Source organism: Bos taurus, chromosome 14 (genome assembly GCF_002263795.3).
Source record: "Bos taurus isolate L1 Dominette 01449 registration number 42190680 breed Hereford chromosome 14, ARS-UCD2.0, whole genome shotgun sequence".
Classification (NCBI taxonomy): Eukaryota; Metazoa; Chordata; class Mammalia; order Artiodactyla; family Bovidae; genus Bos; species Bos taurus.
In genome coordinates this window covers 70,163,781-70,189,093 of record NC_037341.1, presented here as the reverse complement: position 1 = coordinate 70,189,093, position 25,313 = coordinate 70,163,781, and the positions used below count along the sequence as shown (strand labels likewise).

At 43.9% G+C, this 25,313-nt stretch overlaps 1 protein-coding gene across 6 annotated transcripts in view; it reads right to left on the bottom strand.

Moving 5' to 3' along the window:
* Positions 1 to 25,313, bottom strand: part of CDH17 (cadherin 17) — an 88,899-nt gene that overhangs the window by 18,009 nt on the left and 45,577 nt on the right. For all 6 annotated transcript variants that reach the window (XM_010812197.3, XM_005215654.5, NM_001098902.1 and 3 more), the window contains 5 exon segments: positions 22,571 to 22,702; positions 22,099 to 22,249; positions 18,142 to 18,357; positions 14,260 to 14,336; positions 11,715 to 11,906 (listed from right to left, as the gene is read on the bottom strand). In XM_010812197.3, coding sequence (XP_010810499.1) covers positions 11,715 to 11,906; positions 14,260 to 14,336; positions 18,142 to 18,357; positions 22,099 to 22,249; positions 22,571 to 22,702 — 768 coding nt within the window.

Below are 25,313 nucleotides of genomic sequence, written 5' to 3'. Positions count from 1 at the left end.
GAGGACAAGGACCTTAATGAAGATCTGGCCTTGACCCTTAGCCCTGTAGGTAGGCACACACCCAACACAGTTAATTAGGCAACCTGGCAGGAGAAGCCTGGAGAAAACCGGAAATCTAGTACAGAAAGGAAGGGTTATTTATTAACAGTAGTTGTCTTTTGAAAGTTTTTATTTTTGGCAATAAAGAGCACAATGTAAAAAAAAAAAAAAAAAAAAAGCTAAAACTTAATTTTATTTCATCTGCTAAAAGGACAAATTTTATTAGATCTATTAATAAAAAAGATCTACTCTTTATGAGAAATTTGAAAAGCTTTTTTTAATCTTTAAAAAATCTGTTTAGAAAGCAAAGACTTTGTGTTTTATCAAAATAACTTTTTGTGCTTTATATCTTTATTATCATGTCTTTGATTATTTAAGTAAACTGAGTTGTCTCAACATTAGAAAAGCAAAATTTGGCTCAGAAGTACGTAACTTACTGCATTTGCTCTTGAAATAATTAATTGGATAATTAAGTATTGTTTCATAATGATCTGTGATCCTTTTTAGTTGTGTCCAAATCTTTTGAATTTTTTGACAGAACTTCCCAAAATCAAATTCTAAGTGAAGTCTTTTTGGCCTGGAAATAATTTTGGGATTTTCCAGAGGTACTTTGGAAAAATCAGAAAAGACATTTTCTTTCTCCTTATAAAAAGAGAGATGTTCCACTAATTAAGATTATTTGATATGTTAAATTACATGGAAAACTTTGTCAAACAAGTAATACTAAGACTTTTTTTTTTTTTTTTAATGATTTGAGTGTTCAGGCTTTTTTCTTTTTTAAAAAAAAATGTGTTTATTTTTGGCTGTGCTGGGTCTTCATTGCACACAGGCTTTCTCTAGTTGCAGCGAGCGGAGGCCACTCTCTAGTTGCGGTCCTCAGGCTTCTCACGCAAACCATGGGCTCTAAAGTGCATGGGCTTTAGCAGTTGTGCGTGGTTGTAATGTATCGTGTGGAATCTTCCCAGAGCAGGGATCGAACCCATGTCCATTGGACCACTAGGGAAGTCCAAACCTTCTTTATGTTATATTTACACAGGTATGTAAATATAGAAATTGTACAAGATTCCTGGAAATCTATTATTTCCTGGTATGATGTTATCAGTCATAATTCTAGTTATCTTAAACATTACTCATTGCAAAAATTACCAAATTTTCTTGTCAATTCCATTACAATGAATTCTTATCAGATATTTGATAATGGACATTTTAAGGATTTTGTCATTTACAGATAGTTAATTATTTTATTCTGATGCTTTTGCAGAAATGTTCCTACAAAACTATTTCATCTTCAGAGAAATCCATAAAAAGGACTCTGACAGGTATTCTACAATATCTGATCATTTTAAAATCATAAAACTAAACTGGATAAGAATTCCAGAATAACAGAAAAACCAGATTAAAATAGAGCCAGTATTAATTACATTGAACTAAATAAACTGAGGAGGTTGATTATAATTTGTATGACTTTCTGTTCTAATACAGTACATATTTCTTAATGTTTTGTTTTTCCAGATTTAAAGAAATGTTTTCTTTTAAGTTATCTATGACTTACAGCAATCGATAAATCATACCTTTTTAAACAAAAATGACATTTTTTTTCTAGGTGATCTTTCCAGAATTCAGAAACTCTCAATATATTCTTTTCATGGCAATATAGGTAGTCATTCACATATGTTCAATAAGAATCTGTTCTCCTCATAATGGAACACATTTGGAAACATTGATTACATTGGTAAGGCTTGGACTGGATTGTCACATTTGAGAGAGATGTGCATAGACTCAGAGAGTACTTTGCTTTGAAGATTCCAGCATGAGCTTACATGCTATGCTATGCTAAGTCACTTCAGTCGTGTCCGACTCTGTGCGACCCCATAGACGGCAGCCCACCAGGCTTCCCCGTCCCTGGGATTCTCCAGGCAAGAACACTGGAGTGGGTTGCCATTTCCTTCTCCAATGCATGAAAGTGAAAAGTAAAAGTGAAGTCGCTCAGTCATATCCGACTTTTAGTGACCCATGGACTGCAGCCTACCAGGCTCCTCCATCCATGGGATTTTCCAGGCAAGAATACTGGAGTGGATTGCCATTGCCTTCTCCGATGAGCTTACATGGTCAATCACTATTCTTGCTGTGCTTATGTAAATAATCAAGCCAAATTTAATGCAAAAAAAATTATTTTACTGGGGTTATCCTTATAAAGAATTTTTTAAAAAGCAGGAATAATTGTAGAGAGAAAAATTCTATTTGAACCTTTACATTCCCCATGGACAGAGGAGCCTGGCAGGCTATAGTCCATGGGATCACAAAGAATTGAACATGACTGAGTGACTAAGCACAGCACAGCAGGTTAGACTCGGCTTCCCAGGTGGCGCTAATGATAAAGAACCCGACTGTCAATGCAGGAGACAAAAAATGAGGGTTGATCCCTGTGTCAGGAAGATCCCCTGGAGGAGGGCATGACAACCCACTCCAGGACTCTTGCTTGGAGAATCCCGTGGACAGAGGAGCCTGGCGAGGTATAGTCCATAGGGTTGCAAAAAGTCGGACGTGACTGAAGCGACTTGGCATGCACACATATACCCATAAACTGGACTGGATCCTGAATTTTTCTAGTTTCCTCAAATATCCGGCTACAACTCTCCAAGCTAATGTTTCAGTTGTCTCCCACCTTTCTGAATTGGAATCGGTGAGAACAAAGACTGCCCTTGAACCTCCTTGGAAGGGATCTGCCCGGTCCTCCTTACTCCCCACACGGCAGCCAAACTTTAGAGTCTTAAACCTTAGATACACATCTCACAGCTGAAGAGGGGTCCACCGGACATCTGGTTTTATAAAAATACTGAATCTCCAAATCAGATTGAGTAGGAAGAGAGGCAGCTGACAGTGCGGCAGATGCTCCCTTCCAGGACATCAGATCAACACTTCATACTTCAGCTGAACATGAAACTCTCTTTTTTTCCCTTCCCTTTCCTTCACTCTGGCATTGGCCTGGAAAGGTAAACCACCATCTGTATCTCCCAGACTGTCGCTAAGGGAGGCAGCCTCTGAAATTTAAAACAACTAGGATTTGGGGCTGGGAGAAAACCTAACTGACATCTAACTTGAACAGGCATATGCAACTAACTATCCCTACGAGTGAACCCACTAACAGTGCTGCCTCGATGGAAGCGATTTGTGTCCTGACAGCATTTATTTTTGTCTGTGATGGTTATCATTCTCTGTATGTACCTAGACGGCTGGTACATCGTCATCAGGCAACGTCTCCTAGGTTATCTAACTGCGCCCCTGAGTGTTCACAAACCAACTGAGACACCTCATTGGTTGAACTCCCTGGATTTACATCAGTAAATGAGTTAGAAAGGAATTGTCAAGAGGTATTCATGACTCAGGATTCCCTTTCTTTAGCCGGTCCATTCTCCTTAAGTGAAGTGAATTTTGCTTAGTCGTGTCTGACCCTTTGAGACCCCATGGACTATACAGTCCATGGAATGCTCCAGGCCAGAATACTGGAGTGGGTTGCCTTTCCCTTCTTCAGGGGATCTTCCCAACCCAGGGATCGAACCCAGGTCTCCTGATTTGCTGGTGGATTCTTTACCGTCTGAGCCACCAGGGAAGCCCTCCTTGGTTAAGAGTGCATGTAAACCAGAATATGATTAGGAACCTTTCCTTAATTCTTGAAAATATTGAAAAATTCACTGTTAGAGCAATAGCTGCCCAACAAAAATCTTAAGACTTTCTGGCCAAAGTTGTTCTTGATATAAGATAGCCCTTGATTCTCTTTCAGGTGAGCAAGGAGATGTCTATGCTGTAGCCAACACCACCTGCCATACCTGGAGAACACTTTCGGGGCAGCAGAAATTCAGGATCATCAGATCACTGAACAAGCCACTTGCCTTCAAAGGGTGACTCCTGCCATGGAGTCTTTCTTTGAATTATTTGCATTTGATTGGTTTGGGTCTTGGGGGCCATGGCTCAAAGGTACACTCCAAACACAAGGAATTATCCTGCTTGTTAGAATCAGAGTACTCTCTCTCATGTGCTGCATTCTCTCAAAAGCTTTAAATACATGCTCACAACCACTCACTACCAAGTCTCACTAAGACTAAGAACATCAGAAAGGGGACAGAAAGAATGACCAACTTAAAAACTCTAAACCTGCAGTTGACACCTGTGAATATCACAGGGATTAAGTAGAAAAAAAAAACAAAAAAAAAAACCATTATGACCTGTGAATATCACACAGAAGATCAACAGAAGAAAGAACTAAAGAGCAGTATCTGATAGTGGCATTTAATGCTTCAAGTTTTTATCACATTTCTCAGATAAGTGAGAATCTGATCAAAATGGGGAAACTGTTAAAGGGCTTCGCCAGTGGCTCATCAGTAAAGCATCCACCTGCGGTGCAGGAGACGCAGGAGACGTGAGTTCGATCCCTGGCTTGGGAAGATCCCCTGGAGAAGGAAATGGCAACCCATTCCTGTATTCTTGCCAGGAGAATCTCATGGACAGAGAAGCCTCGCGGGCTACAGTCCACAAAGAGTTGGGCTCTTTGGGGTTGCAAAAAGTCAGACACAACTGAGCATGTACACACTTTAAAGAAACAACAGGCCCAAAATGGAATCACTTGTGCTAAACCCCATGTCAGCAACAAAACTTAATACCTGACTTATTGCATTCTCAATCCCTGCCCCAGGAATGCAACTTTAACCAGTCAGTCTTGAATCTGGTCGGCCCTAGTGAGGTAATCAACCCAGTAGGCCCTTTTGTTCCTTTTAGGAGGGCAACCTTGTCTGAAACAAGACATTCTTTGCCAATAATTTCCTTTTTCCACTCCCATTCTACCTTTAAAAATCTTTCCTTTGCTACAGCTTGGTGGAGCTCCTTTCTATTTGCTAAATGGAATGACACTTGATTTATGAATTATTTAATAAAGCAAATTTGATCCTTAAACTTACTCCATTGAATTTTTGATGTTTGTGCATACATGAATTTTTTCATCAGGAGAGGTTATGTAGCTTTTGTCAGAATCTCGAAGGTATCCATGACCTCAAAAAGATGAAGGAACCAGAGAAAAGCTCAAAAAGCACATTATAGATTCTGGGAACTGCCCTGTTTTATTCACTCTTCCAGGCCTGGAGGACCCAGGATCTCTTGGGGAGCTGTCAGTTCTTTAACTTTAGTTTATATCAGTTTCTCATCAGTTAAACAAAAATGGTATTTTCCTTTCATAAAGAGGAAAAGCTGACACATGACTGCATTCGCTCAGCCTACTCTTCCCTCAACATCTGAAAAAATTCTCCCCATCAGTCCAAAGTTGGCTCAGTGCTGTTCTCTGCATACCATCTTCCCTAAATCCCACTCTGTATCCCCAAATAGATGAGCTCCATGCCTTCTGTAATCTTATAGGACTTAACTCAGGATCCTAATTGTTTGCTTCTCTATTCCAGATCCTTACTGACCATGAGCTGTCTGAGAAGAGGAACTGTATTGCATTCTTTGCTTCTCATCACTTCCCTGACAGTGTGCATAGTATACCCATCAGGAAATACAAAAATGAGAAGGTCTTGGTCCTTCTCAAGCCCTTGCAGGCTCCAGTGGGAAAGAGATTCTGGAGAAAATCTTCACTCTTTAGAAACTCTCTCCTCCATGAACACACAAACACACACAATATCCGCAACCCAATTGCTAGTTCAAAAGGAAGTAAGACAGAAAATTTCCTCATATGAAAGAGAAAGAATTATGTGTAAAGACTCAAGGTCATCTGAGAATGAATTGGCTCTTGTTAAAATGCAGGGTATAAAATTTTGTAATCCAGCTGAGATGTAAAAAGAGAGGATTTTCATAGAAATAAGCATCCAGTGCCTACAGGGTATGACCCCATGATGACCTCTTGGTCAAGACCTCATGGTGGGATAGGGCTTCCCACCCAGGGGAGTTGGGAAGAGATGTGTGCACCCTGGAGCGTCTGACTCCCAGGGATCCACCCATCATCTCAGGGGAGGAGGGCAGGGCCATCAAACTAAAAGTCTGGTAGATGGAGCAGGAAGCCAACAGCCCCCAGAGCAAGCCCGCCATGTGGACCAAGGATGCGTCAATCTGTTCCTTGTGGGTCAAGCCAAGACCAAGCTCAGACAAGCAGCACAGCACTCTGTGGGCTCGGGCAGAGGACACACACCTCATCCTTACATCAAACAGGTCCTAAGTCCCCTCCCTGGCTTTCCGATCCTTTCACGGAAAGGTGAGGGTGAGGTGAGGTGAGAGATAAGAAACCAGAGGTGAGGGATACAGGGGTGAGGGATACAGAAACGAAATGGTGTACCTGCAAATAAGGAGCAGCGGGAGTTAGCAGGACAGAATGTGTGACCTGAGAGAAGAGAGAGGTGATGGAGAAGATGGTACACGTCAAGCTAGGAAGCTGGGACCTGATCCTTGATGAACAGAGAGAGGCGGCGAGCACAAGACTGACAAGGTGGGACTTGTACTGGAGGAAGTTAACTCTGGGAGCCGCTAGGGGAGGGGTGGATTTGAGCCAATCTGACCAGGGCAGGGAGGCCCGTTAGGAGACGGTGTCAGTGTTCCTTCAACCCTTACTGAATGGAAGTAACAGCTTGCTATCAGTCAGTCCGCTTAACTTTCACACCAGGAAAACACACGGAACCACATTTTCCAGGAAAAAAATTAGAAATCGAAGATACTAAAATTAGCAAGTGATAACCAGCAGAGTTTAATCAAGAACAAGCTTTGTCAAACCATGTGCCCTGTCTTTCACTACACAGGGCTATGCTTGCAGAGTCAAGTCAAGAGACCCTCACGACCTTACTCATCAGGTAGGCAGAAAACACCCACTTATGCCACAATCCCTCTTCTGTACATGGCTGCTTGAAAGGTCAACCCCATGATTTAGATTCAACCTGGAAGCAGAGATAAAGTGCTGAAGGAAAGGAGCTGAGACCGGGGACATTTAACATTTTCATCAATAATCAGTGATGAGAAAAAAACGCACATTAGCTTTCCACATGATATTCTAGCTGCTTAAAAATACATCATGTACTGAGAATTCAAAAGGACCAGCCATAATGAAGAAGTGACAAAATTTGTATCAAAAAAACATTAAAGCCAAAACAAACCTCTGAATTTCAATTTCAGGAGAGTTATTGATGAGTCTGGCAGGGCTCAGAGAAATAGCCTTCCTGGCTCCTGATACCTGCTTGGTCTCAAGAATATGCTGATCTATCACTCAATAGGCCAGAGCTCAGGGTGGCGGTAAAGACAGGGAGGACAGCAGTTCTAAAATGTGTTTATTCCCAAGCATCACTTGCGGCATATGAATTCATAGAAAAAGTATATCTTGGTCTTTTCCTCTGGTTCCTGACACTGAGCTCCTAAATCCCTTGCAATTTTCTGGGTGACAGGGACACCTTTTGTTCTAATGAGGTGACTCTTGGTGGCTCCTGGTAACCAGGACGGGAACAGGTTACCAGACCAAGACCAAGGCATGGTTAGAAGCTTGGGATTTTCAGCACAACCCCTTCCACCTCCCAGGAAGGGGACAGGGGCTGAAGACTGAGTTCATGATCAATCATGTCTAAATGATGAAGCCTCAATAAACACCTCCAGAGTAAGGCATTCAGAGAGCTTCTGGGTTAGTGAGCACATCCACGAGCTGGGGAAGTGACACACAGCTCAACTCCATGAGATAGAAGCTCCTGCTCTCGGGGTCCTCCCAGGCCTCACCCCATCTCTCTCTTCATCTGGCTGCTCCGCTGGATCCTTCATCATATCCTTTATTACGTGATACATTGGTAAATATGTTTCCGTGCACTCTGTGAGCTGTTCTAGCAAATGTTGGAACTTAAGGAGGGAGTCATGAACCTCTGATGTATAGCCAGTCAGTCAGAAGAACAGGGGACAACCTGGGACTTACTACTGGCTTCTGAAGTGGGGTGGGAGAGTGGGACTGAGCCCTTAACCTGGGAGGGTCGGATGCTGTCTCCCAACAGACAAGTGTCATAATTGAGTTACATAGTAGGACACCAGGCTGGCGTTGGAGAATCGATGGATGGAAAGCCCACACACCTGGTATCCACCCTGAAGTGCAGTCATTACTCAAGAGTAGAGGAGAAAGCCTTTGCAGGGCACTTGCTCAAAAGACTGATTTCCAGGCCCCCCACCAGAGAGCCAGAGTCAGCTGTCCCCAGAGGGCACTCTGGGATCGGGCAAGTTTGGTACCCTTGGCAAGAAGAGAAAACGTCTCATCTGTCCACAGCCAGAGTCCTAGCTTCTGCCCTCACACGTCTTAAAAGCTATGTGTGTATTTTTGCACTGAATCCTCCAGGATCCTCATCAAGAAGGTTCTACCAATTTAGGTTTTCAGATCAGAAAACTGAGGTCTGAGAGGTTACAACATTTGTGTCAAGGTCGCAGAGCTAGTACATGGCAATCCCAGGCTGCCACAGCAGTCCTTTCCTGAAAGGAGTCAGAAGCCAGGGGTCAAGTTCCCAGCTCCTTCATCTAGCAGAGCGGCTGACTGTAACTCATGAGCCTGAACCTCAGCTGGATGATGGGACTGTTTATGCCTCCCTCGGGATGAGCTTGACAGGCAAAGGAGTATGTGCAGAAGTGCTTCATGAAGCGAAAGGGGCTTCAGTTGTGGAGTGTGCGCTCCTCAGTGAATTTTACCTGTTGCCATTTGCACATTTAGAGCTTCCCTCATAGCTCAGTTGGTAAAGAATCCATCTGCAATGCAGGAGACCCCAGTTCGGTTCCTGGGTCCGGAAGATCCCCTGGAGAAGGGATAGGCTACCCACTCCAGTGTTGTTGGGCTTCCCTTGTGGCTCAGCTGGTGAAGAATCTGCCTGCAATGGGGGAGATCTGGGTTCGATCCCTGGGTTGGGAAGACCTCCTGGAGAATGGAAAGGCTACCCACTCCAGTATTCTGGCCTGGAGAATTCCATGGACTGTATAGTCCATGGGGTTGCGAAGAGTCGGACTCCACTGAGCGACTTTCACTTTCATTTGCACATTTAATTCAGGTGAACAGGTGCTGATAGGATCGTGATAGTTTAACATTGGGATTAAATTTTTTTTTTTAAATGACCAATACAATGGTTCTGAAGCCATTAATGAGGAGGGAGTTAGAAGTAAGGTTAACTAAGCTATGCGTGAGAAACCACATGCGTGCATGCTCAGTCGCTTCTGTCGTGTCTGACTCTTTGTGACCCTGTGGACGTGTAGCCCACCAGGCTCCCCTGTCCATGGGATTCCCCAGGCAAGAATGCTGGAGTGGGATGCCATACCCTCCTCTAGGGGATCTTCCTGACCCAGGAATCGAACCCATGCCTCCTGTATCTCCTGCATTGCAGGCAGGTTCTTTACCACTGAGCCACCAGAGAAACCACATAATAGAGTCTAAGTTTAAAAACCTGAAAACTGCATGAACACACCTGTCATGGCAAGGACACACACCCGAGGGGCGGTTGGCTGACATCAGTGCATCCTGGTCAGGGATCCACACCTCTGGGCTGGCTGGCACTTAGCATTTGAAAGATCCCAATCAGAGCCACACCCCAGAGGCAGCTGGTACAGGCTCTGAGCTAGCACTGTCTCAAGCTACACTAGAATGCTTGTTAATTAGCACAGTGATCTTGCAAAGAGGTTTTTGTGATATCAGTGGTATTCAAGACATGCAATTTGGTGGAAAAATACATTCTTGAAGAAGAACGTAGCATCTGGCTGGTCCAGCAGCTTACACCCTTCAGAGTTCCAGGACTCCAGTTCTGGTCTATCGTCACCTTTTCTGCGGACAATCAGATGAATCCTGTCACTATTCTACTGTGATTACAGTGCCTGAGGGACAGAGAGCCAGGCCAGCACAAACCTAAAGCCTAAAGCACAAGTTGAATGCTGGTTTTCAAACCTGCTTATTATTAATTGCACATGGGACAGAATTCAACTATGTATTCAGGCAACCAAGATTTATTGAACCTCCACTATGTGCAAATATTCTGGACACTTGGCATATAACCACAAACAAAATAAGGATGTGACCAAGATTTTGGCCAGAGGCCCGCTGTACTGGAACACACCCTCTCATGTTAAGGGTGTGGGAAGAAAATTAGAGCCTTCACCTACTGCTGATCATCAAGGTTACCAACTGTTCCCTATAGATGCCCTTTAGCCACAGATGGTCAAATTAACTTACATTAGTTCACAACAAGCCACCATGAAAAGTTACCGACATTCATACTGAGATGGACAGGCCTTTATCTTCTCTTAGACACCTAGAGGGTGCTGGTCCTGGGGAAGGATGGAAGCTATCTGCCCCCGCATCCTGCCCCAGGACCAGGCCTGCCGCCTGGACCACCCATTGCAAACTCGGGGCCCTGACCTTTCCTTCTGGGTTCTTTGTGTCCATATAGGCAGCCATGAATAGAGGGGGAAGATGTAACGGCACCTTTTTCAAAGGTCAGACTCACACAAAATACTGCTGCTTAAGTAGGTCCACGCACAAACCTTGCAGCTGAAGCCCAGTGAGGCCCCTTGTCAGAGGCGGGGTGTGTGGTCAGAACGATACCAGAATTCTGAGATTCTGCTCCAGGGTTTCCTTCAGCACCAGCACTTTTTCCCCCTATACTTCTATCCATTTTCTGTAAAATTATTTTCTTTTGTCTTCATTTTCAGTTTCTACCTTTATTCTGGGTCAAAACTTTCCTTCAGAGCTTTCTGATGCAGCCTCCCACACACTGTACTACAGACTTTCCGCATTCAACCATGTCTGCAGAGTCTCTATTGCTGTAACTCTGATCTCTTTTCATTCTAAAGATATTGGATGACATTGAGTGCCGCTTCCTGTTGAGTCATCCGATACCCAGTTTACATGCATACATGAGGCAGCCAGGGAGGAAAGGGCCAAACTTCAGGTGTATACAGTAGGGGATAGGAGTAGACTGAATGAAGAATGGGAAGACCCTGTATAAAGAAGCAAGTATCAGGGTAATCAAGATTTTGGCTTCCAGGCTACCCAGTCCTTACAAAGGGAGAGACGAAGCAAGAGTCAGTGGACTTAGCAGCACCGTAAAAGATGAATGTAAGGAGTGGGCAGGGAAGAAGGTATGAGAGAATACATTTGTTTATTATAACTTGCCTATTAAAGGAGACCTACCACCCTCCAGTCATTATTAAAAAGAGGAACCTATGGCTGGTCCACTAGAATAAACAGCCTACATCCTAAAGGGTTCATGGGCTTCATCTAGTCTAATATCCCACACCTGCAAAGGGAAAAATAAAGCCCTGAGCACTACCTTGCCCAAGATTTAGTAAATAAAAATAAAGAATGCCTGGTTAAATTTGGATTTCAGATAAACAGTAAGTGATTTTTTAGTAAAAGCATTTCCCAATAATTGCATGGGACATACTGATACTAAAAATGATTCATTCTATAATTTTTATGAAAATACTACCTCCCTCTGCAAAGGTTACTTGGTTAGCTAGTGACAGACTCAGAGCAAGAATCCCGGCCTCTGTCTTTCACGAGGACAGGAATGACTGCGGGGGTTCCAGGAGTCCATCACGTGCCTGAGAGGTCGCCGCCAATTCATCACCTCTGCTTATAGGTCCCTGAATGGTCCTAAGGAAACTAATCTATGAAAAAGACAAATTCCATTCAATGGGCGATTTACCTTTTTAAGCTTGACGTATCCAGTATTGGTTTGGGGATCTGTTTCAATCTCCAAACGTCCCTCACTGTCTCCCTGTGTGATTCGATACAGGATTTTAGAACTCCCAGTATGTGGTTCATCAGCGTCTGTGGCCTGGATGGTTAAGATGACAGATCCCACAGCTGTGTCTTCAGGGAAAGTTAGGTTTCCATACTAAGAAGGAAATAGGGGAAGGAAACAATGAGAATGTCCATTGTCATCAAGCACAATTATCAACAAGCAAACCTGCCTCTGGTTTCAGAATGGACACAAGTCATCGTTTACATCAATACTTACCAAGCATGTTTTTCCCGTTGATGAGTAGGTTGCAGTTGCTTTGACATCAGTCACACTTGTAGACTGATATCCGTTATACCAAGAAACAGCGTCTCAGAGAGCAACTGATGGGATTCTAAAACAGATTCTCCCACCCACATCCAATATATTTAATAACTGTAACTATCATTATAGTTGTTAGTAATGAGACAGATAAATAGCTCCTATGTATCGAGTACCTACAATGTGACAGGCACTTTACATGTATCATTTTAATTAATTCTTAATCAATCAGAATAGTTGTTAAGAGCCTGAACTTTGGAGTCAAGTGGCCTCAGTATGAATCCTAGGCTTGCCACTTATTACCTGGGTGAATTGAAATAAGTTACCTGATTTTTTAAAGTCTCAGGTTCATCCTCTGTCCATTGGACATAATAAAAATGGAAGCTATTTTATGTTTTCTGTTTGGATTTGCAGAGATAATACATATAGAACCTCTGAATGCCTAGCACATAATAAGTGCTCAAAAAGGTAAGCAGCAAGACAAAATGCCCTACTGAATAGCTGTGTCATCACCTCCATTTGACAGAGAAGCAAAAGACTGGAGAGGTGAAACCCACTCCACACAGCTAGTTGGTCACAGAATTGGGGTTCAAATCCATGCTTGTCCACCTCCAAAGCAGGTGCTGTTAATCTCTTACTCCTCCACTGAAAATCCCCCAGGTCACGTCTCTTGGCATCACGATCATGAAGATGATAACAGGCAGGGTCCAGGAGTGGACCACGGCAGCGAAAGAAGTGGACTCACACTTTCTAGAGCCCCGTTTGCCTTTCCAAGCTCTGAGATTCCTAAAGCAGAACTCTTGTTCTCAGTCTAAAAACACTGTCTAGATGTAATGCGAGGAGACTATAACATACAGAAAAGATCAAATACCCAAGAGAATGGGGACGGAGAAGAGACAGGCTCTTCACCTCATGCTCACTTAACCTCAGTGCCTGCTACACAGGCTATATTGTCAAACCTTTTACCTCTGCACACCCTCCTGTAAATCAATTCCCTTTCTTTGCCACAGCTTTATCCTTATTTTGATTTATGAACATCATCACAAGGCTCAGGGCTGCCTCATCACTGACTTCAAACATAACAATCTAGTCAAAACAGCTTCTCTCTCCTCCAAAATAAATAAATAGAGGCATCCATTTTAAGGGAAGCAATGATAAAACTACTGCCAACTTCAAAGCCCACATTACCAGTAAGTTAGCTTGAATTCTTCTTGATATAGTCAACTGATCTTTTTTATCCTGCTCTTTCTGCCCAGTTCTTCTCTTTTTTTGCAAGTGTCCTGAGCACATTCTTTCGGCATAAACCAGAGGTCAGCTTTGTCTTCGCCTTTGTTGTTGTTATTCGGTTGCTCAGTCATGTCCGACTCTTTGCAGCCCCACGTGCTGCATGCAGCACACCAGGCCTCCCTGTCCTTCACCATCTCCCAGAGTTTGCACTGAGTCGGTGATGCCATCCAACCATCTCATCCTCTGTCGTCCCCTTCTCCTCCTGTCTTCAATCTTTCCCAACATCAGGATCTTTTCCAGTGAATCGACTCTTTGCATCAGGTGGCCAAAGTATTGGAGCTTCAGCTTCAGCCCCAGTCCTTCCAATGAATATTCAGGGTTGATTTCCTTTAGGATTGACTGGTTGGATCTCCTTGCAGTCCAAGGGACACTTAAGAGTCTTCTCCAGCACCACAGTTCAAAGGCATCAATTCTTCGGCACTCAGCCTTCAGATACTCTCACATCTGTATATGACTACTGGATTCTTATTCAATTAATGCAAGGTGAGCTTAAATTGCCAATATTTTGCCAGATTTTAAATTTTGACAACAAATTCTTGTTTGAGAACGTAGCAATAATCTATTTATTGTCCTACACACACAAAATATATAAAGGCAAACTGCAAGCAGCCACTCAATTCATCTCAATTTGACAAAGACTGTGCTTACAGCTTTCAAGCAGTCCTTGAAATAAATGAGCTGTTGGCAAAAGTTTATAAACAGATGCTCGCAGATACTATAACAGTGAACATTACTGTCCCCAGAAGGTTTCCACTGAAGACGATGCCTGAGTTTACTAGCAGAGCATTAACTAAGATATTAAATCTGGCATTATCCCTAACTACTGTTTGTGTCTTATTCCAGAAGTGGGGGTCAGGTAATATAAACAAAGTAAAGCAAAAACAAGGTGACAACTACTCACATCTGACTTTTCAAAGATGGGGATCTGATCATTGATATCAATAACGTTGATTTGCACAAAGCAGAGGGTCTTGAAATCTGAAAATCAAAAGCACATCACAAAAATTTTCACTGAAAATCATGCATTGAGATCAGAAATCTGCAAGAAAAACAGTTGGCAAGTACAGTGACAGCCACGCCACAATTTGACTATTGGCCTGCGATGTGCAGAGCAAGGAGTCTCTCTGTTCCCCACCAACACCCACGTGTAGGTCACCAAGGTGGGGTGGAAGAAAACCCTGGGAGAGGCTCCTCTGGGATTCCCACTCCACCCACCTGCCTCCTCCTCCATAAAAGCTTGTTCCTGAGCCAGGCTTCCTGGGAAGCAGCCTCTGTTTTCTGGCTCGTGAAACTTACGTAGCCTTCAAAGCCCAGTGCAAAACTGTCCTTCTAGAAAGCTTCTTTGAGCATCCAAGAAGGTTGTCTTTCCTTCTCTGAACACTTCTGGCTCTCACTGTGCTGTATCTCTTCTGCCCCCATAAGGGAAGGCCCAAGTGAGGGAGGCACAGTACAATGGTGTGTCTGTGTACAAAGTCGCTTCAGTCGTGTCTGACTCTTTGCGACCTTTTGGACTATAGCCTGCCAGGCTCCTCCGTCCATGGGATTTCCCAGGCAAGAGGACGGGAGTGGATTGCCATGCCCTCCTCCAGGGGAATCTTCCTGACCCAGTATTTTACCCAGGTCTTTTACATATCCTGCATCGGTAGGCGGGTTCTTTACCCCTAGCACCGCCTGGGAAGCCCATGATACAATTAGCCCTCTTCCAAGGGCATGCCTACCCAGAGGCAGCTCACAGAATCCTGGAAAGTGGCTTTGAGGGGTGGGTTTGACAATTCAGAGACCTAGTCAGAGACAGCAGTTCAACCTGGATCCAAGGTGAGCATGGAGTACCAGTAGAGATGGGATCCCCAGAAAAACAGCCACATGAAGCCCAACAGGATGGGATCTTTTGTTGAGGTTTCCATTATTCCAGCCATGAAGCCTGTATTATACAATGGCTAAGGCTTTGGGCTCTGGAACCCCACCACTGAAATTCTGTCTCTGCTACTTATCAGATGTGTAAGAGGTTGGTTATGTTACTTGAAATCAGTGTGAGGCAGTCAGTTTATAAAATGTAGACAGCAACAAAATCAAGGTTCTCATCCTAACAGACACCGCTGGCACCCTGTGTGTATCAGGCTCGGCATTAAGTGCTTTGCTTACGTGACTCATTTCATCTTCACTCTGACGCTGTGATGTAGGTACGATTGTCATTTTCATTTAGTTCACAACCGAGGAAGCCAAGGGCAACTTGACCAAGGTCCTGCAGCTGGCTCGTGGTCAAGCCAGAATTCGAGTCCACGTGCTCGCCAGTCCTCTCCGTCTGCTCCCCACCCTTCACCCTGCTCTGTGCCCTGGGGCTGCCCTTAGGAACAGCATCACTGGGCATCCTGGCCCTCTGGGTAGCAGTTGAGCTCTACCAGGGGGAGCACTGGCAGGAGGTCTGAGGAAGGGCAGGAGCACGGAGTCAGTCTGGCTCCCACTGCCAGCAGCTTCCTCTAGAGTCACAGCCCCAGGCCCAGGGCCTGCTCCTTCAGGGAAGGGCCCTTCCCTTGCCCTTCTCAGCTTGGGGTAAAAATGACTCCGTTGTGCTTCACACCTCCTGCTGGCTTCCCGTAACGCCTACCCACAGCTTTACAGATAATCCCTTCTTTGCTCTCTTTTTGGTTACTTCTTTGAAGAGGGCTTTCTTTTCCTGGGATACTGACAAACATACTCAGGCTGCAGAGCTCCAGAGCTTGTTCTCAACACGCCAGACACAAGGCCAGGCATGTAACCTAATAATAACCATCTTATAAATAAGTGGATGCTAATTAAAGCTGGGTCCAGCCCCCAGGACATTTGTAGACAGCAAGAATGGCTGGAGATTTGGAGAGGTCCCAGGGCCTGAACTCACCACTTGCCTGTTCCACGTAAGCCTCATTTGGACCAGCAGTGAGCCTCGTGATTTCATGTAAATAAAATCACTTCCCTGAATTTATGTAAAACTATGCTAATTATAGCCTACTGACTAATTTTCTGTAGTATACTATTGAATGTTTAATTCCATCAACACACATACACCCATATATTTACATATAAATATATTGCATAATCTGGTCCATATATTCTATAGATGTATTCATGTATATAGACAATTTGTCATCTGATTTCCACTTTATGCTCTTACAGCATTAAACTGCTTTGGGTCTCCATGCATTTGCACATGGACTTTCTTCTCCTCTATAAGCCTTTACACTGTTTTGTAACTTGTCATATTCATCCATCGAAAGTCAGATTAATGACACCTCTTCCAGAAAGCTCTCTTAGGTCTCTCTCCCTCTCCACTGAGTCACTCATTGCTTTCATGGGCTACCTTGTACATATTCCTTAAAATTTATTTATTCACTTGTCCATCTCCTCTACCAAAAGTGCTCCTTGAGGCCAGACAGCGGGTCTTATTTATTTGTGCATTCCCAGTACCTTGAATGGTGCCTCAATCAAGCTAAATGCTCAGTAACCACTGGAAGAATGGCTGGCTAATGGTGTGAAATTGTCAGCTCATCACAGACAGGGATAATTTATTATACCCACTTTCATTGTACCTCTTAGCATAATGCTAAGCATTATGTTAGGCCCTCTATATTTGCTGAATTACTATGTCTCAAATGTTCTGCTTTGGGGGCCTGGTAAACCCCAGGACTCTCAGTTCTCTTTAGTATCTCAACATCTGGATAAAGAAAAAAAATATGAAGCACAATGTGAAATGATGCTCTTTAGTACAGCATACCTATATAATCTCTCTTTCCTAGCATAATAATTACTGAACTACTTGGTTCTTTAAGACTCAGGACCAGTTAACTCGAAGAAAGATTCTTAACTTAAAAGTACTAATGACCCTAAAACAGGCCTGTCTCTGAGGTCGAGTATGTTTGTGTGTCTGTGCAATTTATCTGAGAACATATGCATTTGTTTAGGAATTCATAGTTTCCATCAGATTCTCAAAGGGTCTCATGACTTAGCAAAGATTAAAAACCACTTGCTTTGAAATTGTATAAAGTATAAGGATGAATGTTTCCTGATATTGTCAAATGGCCAATTAGAAGCTAATAGGAGAAGACAAAGCTTTCCAAAAGTTCCTTCACAGTCATACAGTAGAAGCCTTTGAGTCTGAAAGGGAGACTTGAGAAATACAACTAACTGTCTTGTTTGTGATCATGGTGGCCATGACAACGAAGCTTGCCAACAACTTCTAACAACAGGGATCTTAAATGACAACATGCTGCCGGGCTCTGAACTCCATCACCACGTGTGCACCAAGACCTTGCTTCCCATTGGCTGCCCCAGCAGTGCCTGAACAAGGCAGGCAGGCTAAGGTAGGCCTGCTTTGGGAGACCACAGACTCCTTCCACAGCCAACCTCGGACCTCCGATGACCCTGCCGAACTTCCCTTTGACCGGGAGTTTCCCCAGCACTTTCCTTCCTTCCCTCCTTCACTCAGGGTCAGGCTCGAATTGAGGTGTGATGGCTCTTCCACACTTCTCTGTATCCCTTTCCATTTTTTCTCATAGGCAGTTCCCCTAATAAAATCTTTATATATTTAATCCCCTCGTGGGCATCTGCTTCTCAGGAGACAAACATAATCACATTTTCTGAGCTGCAACTCTGGCCGTTACCATGTTGGCTTCTGGCCTTGTTTTATGTGGGAAGCAAGACCTTTTTCAATGGTAGCCTCTGTAACACACCCAGGCATTAGAGCAGCCTAACAATCACAGCTAGAAAGAAAACAAGTGTTTTCACTCGACACCGTGAAAGCGATACTAACCTCTGTCAGACACCTCTATGGTCAGGTTGTACTGTGGAGTGTCCCACTTACGCAACGACTGCACCACTAACTGGAGTATTCCAGAGAATTCTTGGACCAGGAAGAGTCCATCTTGAGGAACTTTGGGAGTTTGATCCACAATTCTGTATTCTAAAACACTGTTGATAGTGTCTTGTTCATCCATGTCGTGAGCAGTAAGAGTTCCAATACTGCTCCCTATAGGGAAAGAAAGAAGGAAACCCGTCCATTAATTTGTTTAGCCTATTAAAAAATGGCTTCCGTGGAGAATCGGGTTCCTAGAAGGCACTAAAAGGAACCGTGAGAAGCAGAATAAAGTTCTTAGATTGATGCTGGTGCTTCTCACCTTTTCAGCAGTACAGTGTGTGGAGCAGCGTCTTAGTTGGCTGCATGTGTGTGTGAGTCGCTAAGTCGCATTTGATTCTCTGCGACCCCATGGACTGTAGCCCGCAGGGCTCCACTGTCCATGGAGTTCTCCAGGCCAGAATACTGGAGTGGGTTGCTGTTCCCTTCTGCAGGGGATCTTCCCAAGCCAGGGATGGAACCTGGGTATCCTGCATTGCAGGCAGATTCTTTACTGTCTGAGCCACCAGGGAAGTCCATTTTTAGCTGGCTAGGGCTTGCCATAAAAAAATTTTTTTAAAAAGTGACCACACGATGGATGGCTTTAACAACAGCAATTTATTTTCTCAGTTTCTGGAGACTAGAGGTCTGAGAGCAATTGTGAGGAGGACTGATTTCTTCAGAGATCTCTGGCTTATAGATGGCCATCTGCTGCGTGTGTTTGCACATGGTCTTCCCCCGTTCTGTGTCTATTCAGATTTTCTCTTCTCAGAAGGACACCAGTCATATTGGGTTAAGACCCACGCTAATGACGTTGAAGACCGTGTCTCTAAATGGTAGTCCCCCTTGAGGTGCCGGGGGCTAGGACTTCACCATATGAATTTGGGAGGACCCAAGTCAGGGTCTTGAACCATCCTGGATGTGGAGTGGGCCCTAAATCCAGAAGAGACGACAGAGACACTCACAGAGGAGGAGGCAATGTGAAGAAGAGGGCAGAGACTGCGGCAAGGCCACCATGAGCAGCCAACGAATGCCAGGAGCCACCAGGGGCCAGGATTCTCCCCTCGCGGGCACCTTGACTGCAGGCTTCTAGCCTCCAGAACTGTGTGCGGATACATTTCTGTTGTTTCAAATCTCTGAGTCGGTGGTCATTTGTTACGGCCACCCTCAGACACTAATGCACAAGGCAAATGGTAAAACTAAACAAGGACAAGCCAACTGTGCTGAATTCTAAGCAAGTTTCTGGAACAACAGCAGAGACTGACTCCACCCCCAAGATAAAGACAGCACGGGCCGAGAGCAGGCTGGCGTCCTCTCCACCTCGCTGCAGTTTATGGACCTAAGTTTTATTTCTGTGAGTGTCTCAGTCCAGGGAGTTCTAGAAGTCTGGCCACAACGCAGTGCTCTACCCAGGTCTGTCTGGATGAGCTCTGATAGATGCTGGGTCATCCTGCTGCATGAAATGGGAATTGTGTGTTTCTCTACGCACAGCCAGAATTCCATATGAAGGCTAGAACTTGAATATGTATCCCCCTTGTGGAGTTGGCTTTATCCCCTCGCCCTGTTACTTTGCATCTACTGATTCACAGGGAGATTTGGAGGGTTTCGTGAGGGGAGGAACGAAAGTACCTATGTTATGCCTCTAAGAGGGTTGCCCTGGCAGACGTGTCTCCTGGCCAGGGAAGGAGAGGCATCAGAACATGTGTCTAGCGTGGTAGCAGCTGCCATTTCTGCGTCCTCACAAGCAACCAAGTCACCTTTGCAACCTGCATCTGCCCTTGTAAGAAAAGCATCTGCGTGCTGGAATGAAAGTGCGTCTCACTAAATTCTGTGGTGGTTTGGTGTCTGAGGGCTTCCCTTGTGGCCCAGCTGGTAAAGAAGCCACCTGCAATGAGGGAGACCTGGGTTCGATCCCTGGGTTGGAAAGATCCCCTGGAGAAGGGAAATGCCACCCACTCCAGTATTGTGGCCTGGAGAATTCCATGGGCTGTATAGTCCATGGGGTCGCAAAGAGTCGGACACGACTGAGCGACTTTCACTTTCACTTTGGTGTCTGAGCAGCCCTGCTCGGGACCCTTCCCTTGGCAAGTGAGCGTAACACAGAGGACACCGGTCTCCCCTCACTGCGGGGAAACCCTCCAGCGGTCAGAGACACCAGGACTGTTCGGCATCACTGACAGGGAAACTCCAGTAGGGGGCGCCACTCAGTGGGACCAGAGAACTTTATGAATGAGCCAGGAGTGAAAGAAGTGTCATGTCTCCGAGTGACAAAAGCTAGGAATAAGTGGCAGCCCAAACTGATTCAGAGGTACGTACAGTATCTCTTGGGGCACCGAGAAATACTTTGGGGAGGTGGGGCTTTTATGAGAGGATAAAGTTCTGGTGTGAATACAAAGGCGTTGGTGGCAAGTGGGATTTCAGAATTAAAGTTGGCACTGCTAAGACTTGGGGACATGAGTCTCACAAGTTTCTGGCTGATACAAGACACCAAACAGGAGAATATAAATATACTAAAGAATAATCTGGTATTTTAGTGAGCTAGACAGGGCCCCAAAAGGCAGGGGCATTTTTGGCGGGGGGGGGGGTTTCCTTCTAGGCTATATATATTAGAATAGACTCATTCTGTGTTGATTTCTAAGAATTCCTGATCCATTAAGTCCACAACTCAAGACTGTGAAATATTGCTACAAAATAAATGATCACTTTTGGAGAGGCTGCACCCTTGAACAATTTGTTTTCCCAGCAAGGTAAACTAGTCTCAGAAAACAAGTACTGTCCTCCTCCCTAGTAAGGCAGGCCACCACTACAATGGCCCTCAGCAGTCGCCCCACCCCTGATAGTGACGCCTTGGTGGAACTTCCTCCTTTTGAGTGTGAGCTGGGCCTAGTGACTCATTTCTAATGAATATGGCAAAAGTTATGGGATGTCACTTCTGAGATTAGGTTATGAAAAGACTGACTTTCATCTTACTTGCCATTTTTTTTTAAACTCTCTCTCTCTCTTTCTGAATGTCCAGATCCCTAACTCAGAGAAACTGTGAGATAATAAATGTTTGTTATTTTAAGCTGCTAAATTTGGGGGCAGTTTGTTATGCATCATAGATGAACAGATACACTAAATGTTGGGCCCTACACAAAAATACTTGAGGTATCATCTACAGAGGTTTTCAAAGATCTTCTGCACAACCAATGAGCTCAGCAGTAAGGAGTAATAGGTAAGAGGTGTCCCAAATCCAGTGAAGTCACAGAACTCCCAGATATCAGTGTTCTAATAGTAGCTGTCCCTGCACAAAACTAAAGCTATCCTGGAATAGTACAAAGAAATGAAGCAGGTCAAGAATAGAAGGACAAAAGCAGACAGAAACTGAACTTCATCTTTAAGCCCCATGAGCTTTTATCAGCTTCCTAGAGAGGGTCAATTGCAGGGTATCTGGCATGGAGTGTGAATGTTTGTTTATTTAGCAAATTTGATGGGATTACATCTGTCACTGACTTTTTTGGAAGGCAAAAAAAGAATCTATGGGAAAACTGTGCAGATGAGATAACGTTACACATTTATACAGGATGCTGGTGCAAGTGGTTATGGTGCTCACGGCAGGTGTAGGGGTGTAAGTAGCGACAGGAGTAGTAGTAATGGTAGAGGCAGGAACCGTGCTATGAGTAGGGGTGGTAGTTAGAAAACTCCAATTTTAGAACCCTTCTCAGACACTCCCTGAACTGAAATACTGTACCCGTGTGAGTCCCAAAATGCATTCTACCTCTACGCTGTGTTGGGCATGGACAACCGATCCCCAGTCAGGTTTATCTGCCACCATTTACCCAACAGGGAGGAGAAAGGGATTACAGAGTTAAAGAAGACAGACACACACTTTCTTACCTATTTGTTCATTCTCCTGGACCTCAAGTACAGTCACTGGAGATGGACACGTAGGTGGATTATCATTAATGTCTTTCACTTTCACTTGAATTTTCAGTGGGATTGAGAGTGATTTTCCCTGCTCATCCCTTGCAACCGCATAAAAAACATACTATAACAAGAACAGAGGTAAAACATGACTCCATCATCATCTTTTTTAAAAGGCAGAGAAAACAACTGTTTCAAGACTATTCCATTTATGCCTTTATTTTCCATTCCTTTAGAACTGCGAAATGAGAAAATATAAAATGGATTGAATTTGTGGGGTTATTTCCATGCCTTTGAGAGCAATAAGGCACAGAGGTTCAGAACACAGTTCTGGGGGTTTGGTGGCGGTGGTGTGGGTGTTCAGTAAAATCCTCTCTGCCCTCAGGTCTCCACGGGCACAGGGTCTCGTCTCGTCACCCGTGAACCTCCTCTTAGATTTACTCACTGCGTCCTTTTCTTCTCGGTCCAAGGGCTGAGTCACATAAATATCTCCTTTCTGGTCTATCGAAAATGGAAATCGTGGTGAGTTCTCCTTGTCCACTAAGGAGTATAGAGCACCTGGATCATTCCACTGCACCTACAGGGCCCAGAGCAAAATGTGAGGAAAGACAGTCCCGGACGGACAGAACTGGAAAGGAAATAAACAATTTTCTAGCTCTCCGTTTGAAATTTCTGACGACCTTGTTTGGATGTCTGTGGTTTCTTATAACTGCTAAATTACATTTTTCATTTTCAACCTAAAATAATCCCTCCCCCTTTTTTCCTTTTCACTGTTGTATTGCTCCAGATAAGCACATAGCGGTATTTCCCTTCCCTAAAGCAATTCTTTGTGAACCCTCTAAAGAGTCTATAGGTTGTTCATTTGGAAGCCTGGTTGTGAAGACTTCCTGTCATGAAACACCACTTTAAGAAACAAGATGCACTTAATGTCTGGCATTTTGTGAGGACCAAGCCATGATGAATGACAAGCTCCCAAAACTCCCCAGTAAAGACAGGAGACACTCTCAATTCTTCATCATGCTGTTATTTAAAACAAGTGATACATAAATAAGAACATCTCTCCTTTAAATATTTAATCTCATAGACTTTAGGGATAAGAATATTTGCCAACTCCCAGTGTTGTTTTGTAAATAACTTGGAAAAAATAAAATCAATAAACTCAAAAGTAAGTCCCGTCCACTTGCTACAGACAGAGCCTAGCCTATGGGATAATCTACTTACTACTAATAACAACACTTATTGAGGGTTGTGCCCCATTCCAGACATAATACTAAACACTTTAAAGTGTCTCATTAAATCCGCAAACAGTCCCATCAGGTAGAGACTATTGTTACCCGAATCTTATAAACCGGGAAACTAGCACGCAGAATGTTTAAATGACCTGCCTAAAGTCCTACACTAAACTGTTTCCTCAAAGACAACTTGGGAAGGGTATCAAGGAGCCACCACTGTCCTTTTCTAGTTATTTAAGCTCCAGGCCAAAGGTTATGTTCTTGGTTGTAAGCAAGCTCCCGTTACGCCCTACAGATTCAGCCCAAGTTCTTCCATCTTTCCCCTTCCACTCTTCTTCCTCAGTTTGAAGACACACCGAGTACTTTTCCCAGGCCTGGGTATTGGCTGTGGCTCTTTATATTTTCTTTTCTTCGACAGTGCTATGAAAAACTAAGTATATGCATTTTTTTTTTTTTAGCATTTATAAATCCTTATGAAGGCAACGTGAATAATAAATAGGAAGACTTTCATAAAGGAACCAAACTGAAATTCTTGGAGAAATGAGTCCTGATATACTTTCTTATCTGGTAAAGCAGAATACTTCTTGCTTTCGTTTTTTTTCTTCTGAAGGTGAAATTCATTAATTCAACATTCAGTAAGTGGGAAGCTGCTATATAACGCAGGGAGCCCAGCCTGGCACTCTGTGAGGGCTGGGATTGGGGGGAGGGGGGTGGCAGTGAGAGGGGGCTTCAGAGGGAAGGGATATATATACAGTTATGACTGATTCTCGTTGTATGGCAGAAAACAAACACAACATTATAAAGCAATTATCCTCCAATTAAATAAATAAGTAAATTTGTAAAAGGAGGTAAAATATTTTTCACGTTAAAAACCTTCAATAAATAAAAATCTTAAGTTAGAAGATAGATACAACGGGATGGGCCCCAGGACCCCTTAACAATAGCAGTACCATTAAAAAATATATATATATAGGAGTACTAGAGACCAGAACTGCCTCATAACGTTAATAACTTTTATCTACTTCCACAGATACTAATTAACTTCTGTCACACCCTAAAGAGCTTTCATTATCCCCATTTTATTGGTGAGAAGTTGCCTCAACTTCTCATAAACAATAAATGACTTGTTTATGCTTCCCTGGTGGCTCAGATGGGAAAGAGTCTGCCTGCAGTGTGAGAGACCTGGGTTCAATCCCTGGGTTGGGAAGATCCTCTGGAGAAGGAAATGGAAACCCACTCTGGTATCCTTGCCTAGAAAACCCCATGGACGGAGAGCCTGGTAGGCTACAGTCCACGGGGTTGCAAACAGTCGGACACAACTGAGCGACTTCACTTTCACTTTCTTTGTTTATGATCAGTCCTTGAGGTAATAGAGCAAGAATGTGGTTTTGCTTATCTGCTTCCAAATCCAGCGATCTTCCACTGACTCACAGCTTTCTGTGTCAAGAAATCTCCTGATCTCCCAGGAAAGATCAGATCTGGGTGGGCCCCAGAGTGGATTTCCAGGAATTAAAGCAGGAAGAGAAGGCTCAAAGTGAGACACAGGTGGGACCAGGGGAGGGTCTGAAGGGAGAGGGGAGGTACCTACAGGGGATGGCGTTGGAAAGGGGGTGGGCTCCAAAGATAAAAGTTGTCTACTCAGCTCTTACTCTTGGCCAGTCCTATCTCTGCCCCTCAGCCTATGATGGGGCAAATCTTTCACACTGAGATTTTCCCCACCGGAATAAGAAGCAACATTTCAAAACTAATTTGCAGTCTCAAATTCAAATCATGCACATGTACCATATACAACTCAGCCATATTCTACACTATAGACAAGAAAAAGAAAATAGCATTATCTACTTAGAAAATGAAGGTGAGTAAAGTTCTCTTTTAAAACTCAAATATATGTAAGTTGGGCTTCCCTAGTAGCTCAGATGATCAAGAATCTACCTGCCATGCAGGAAACTTGGATTC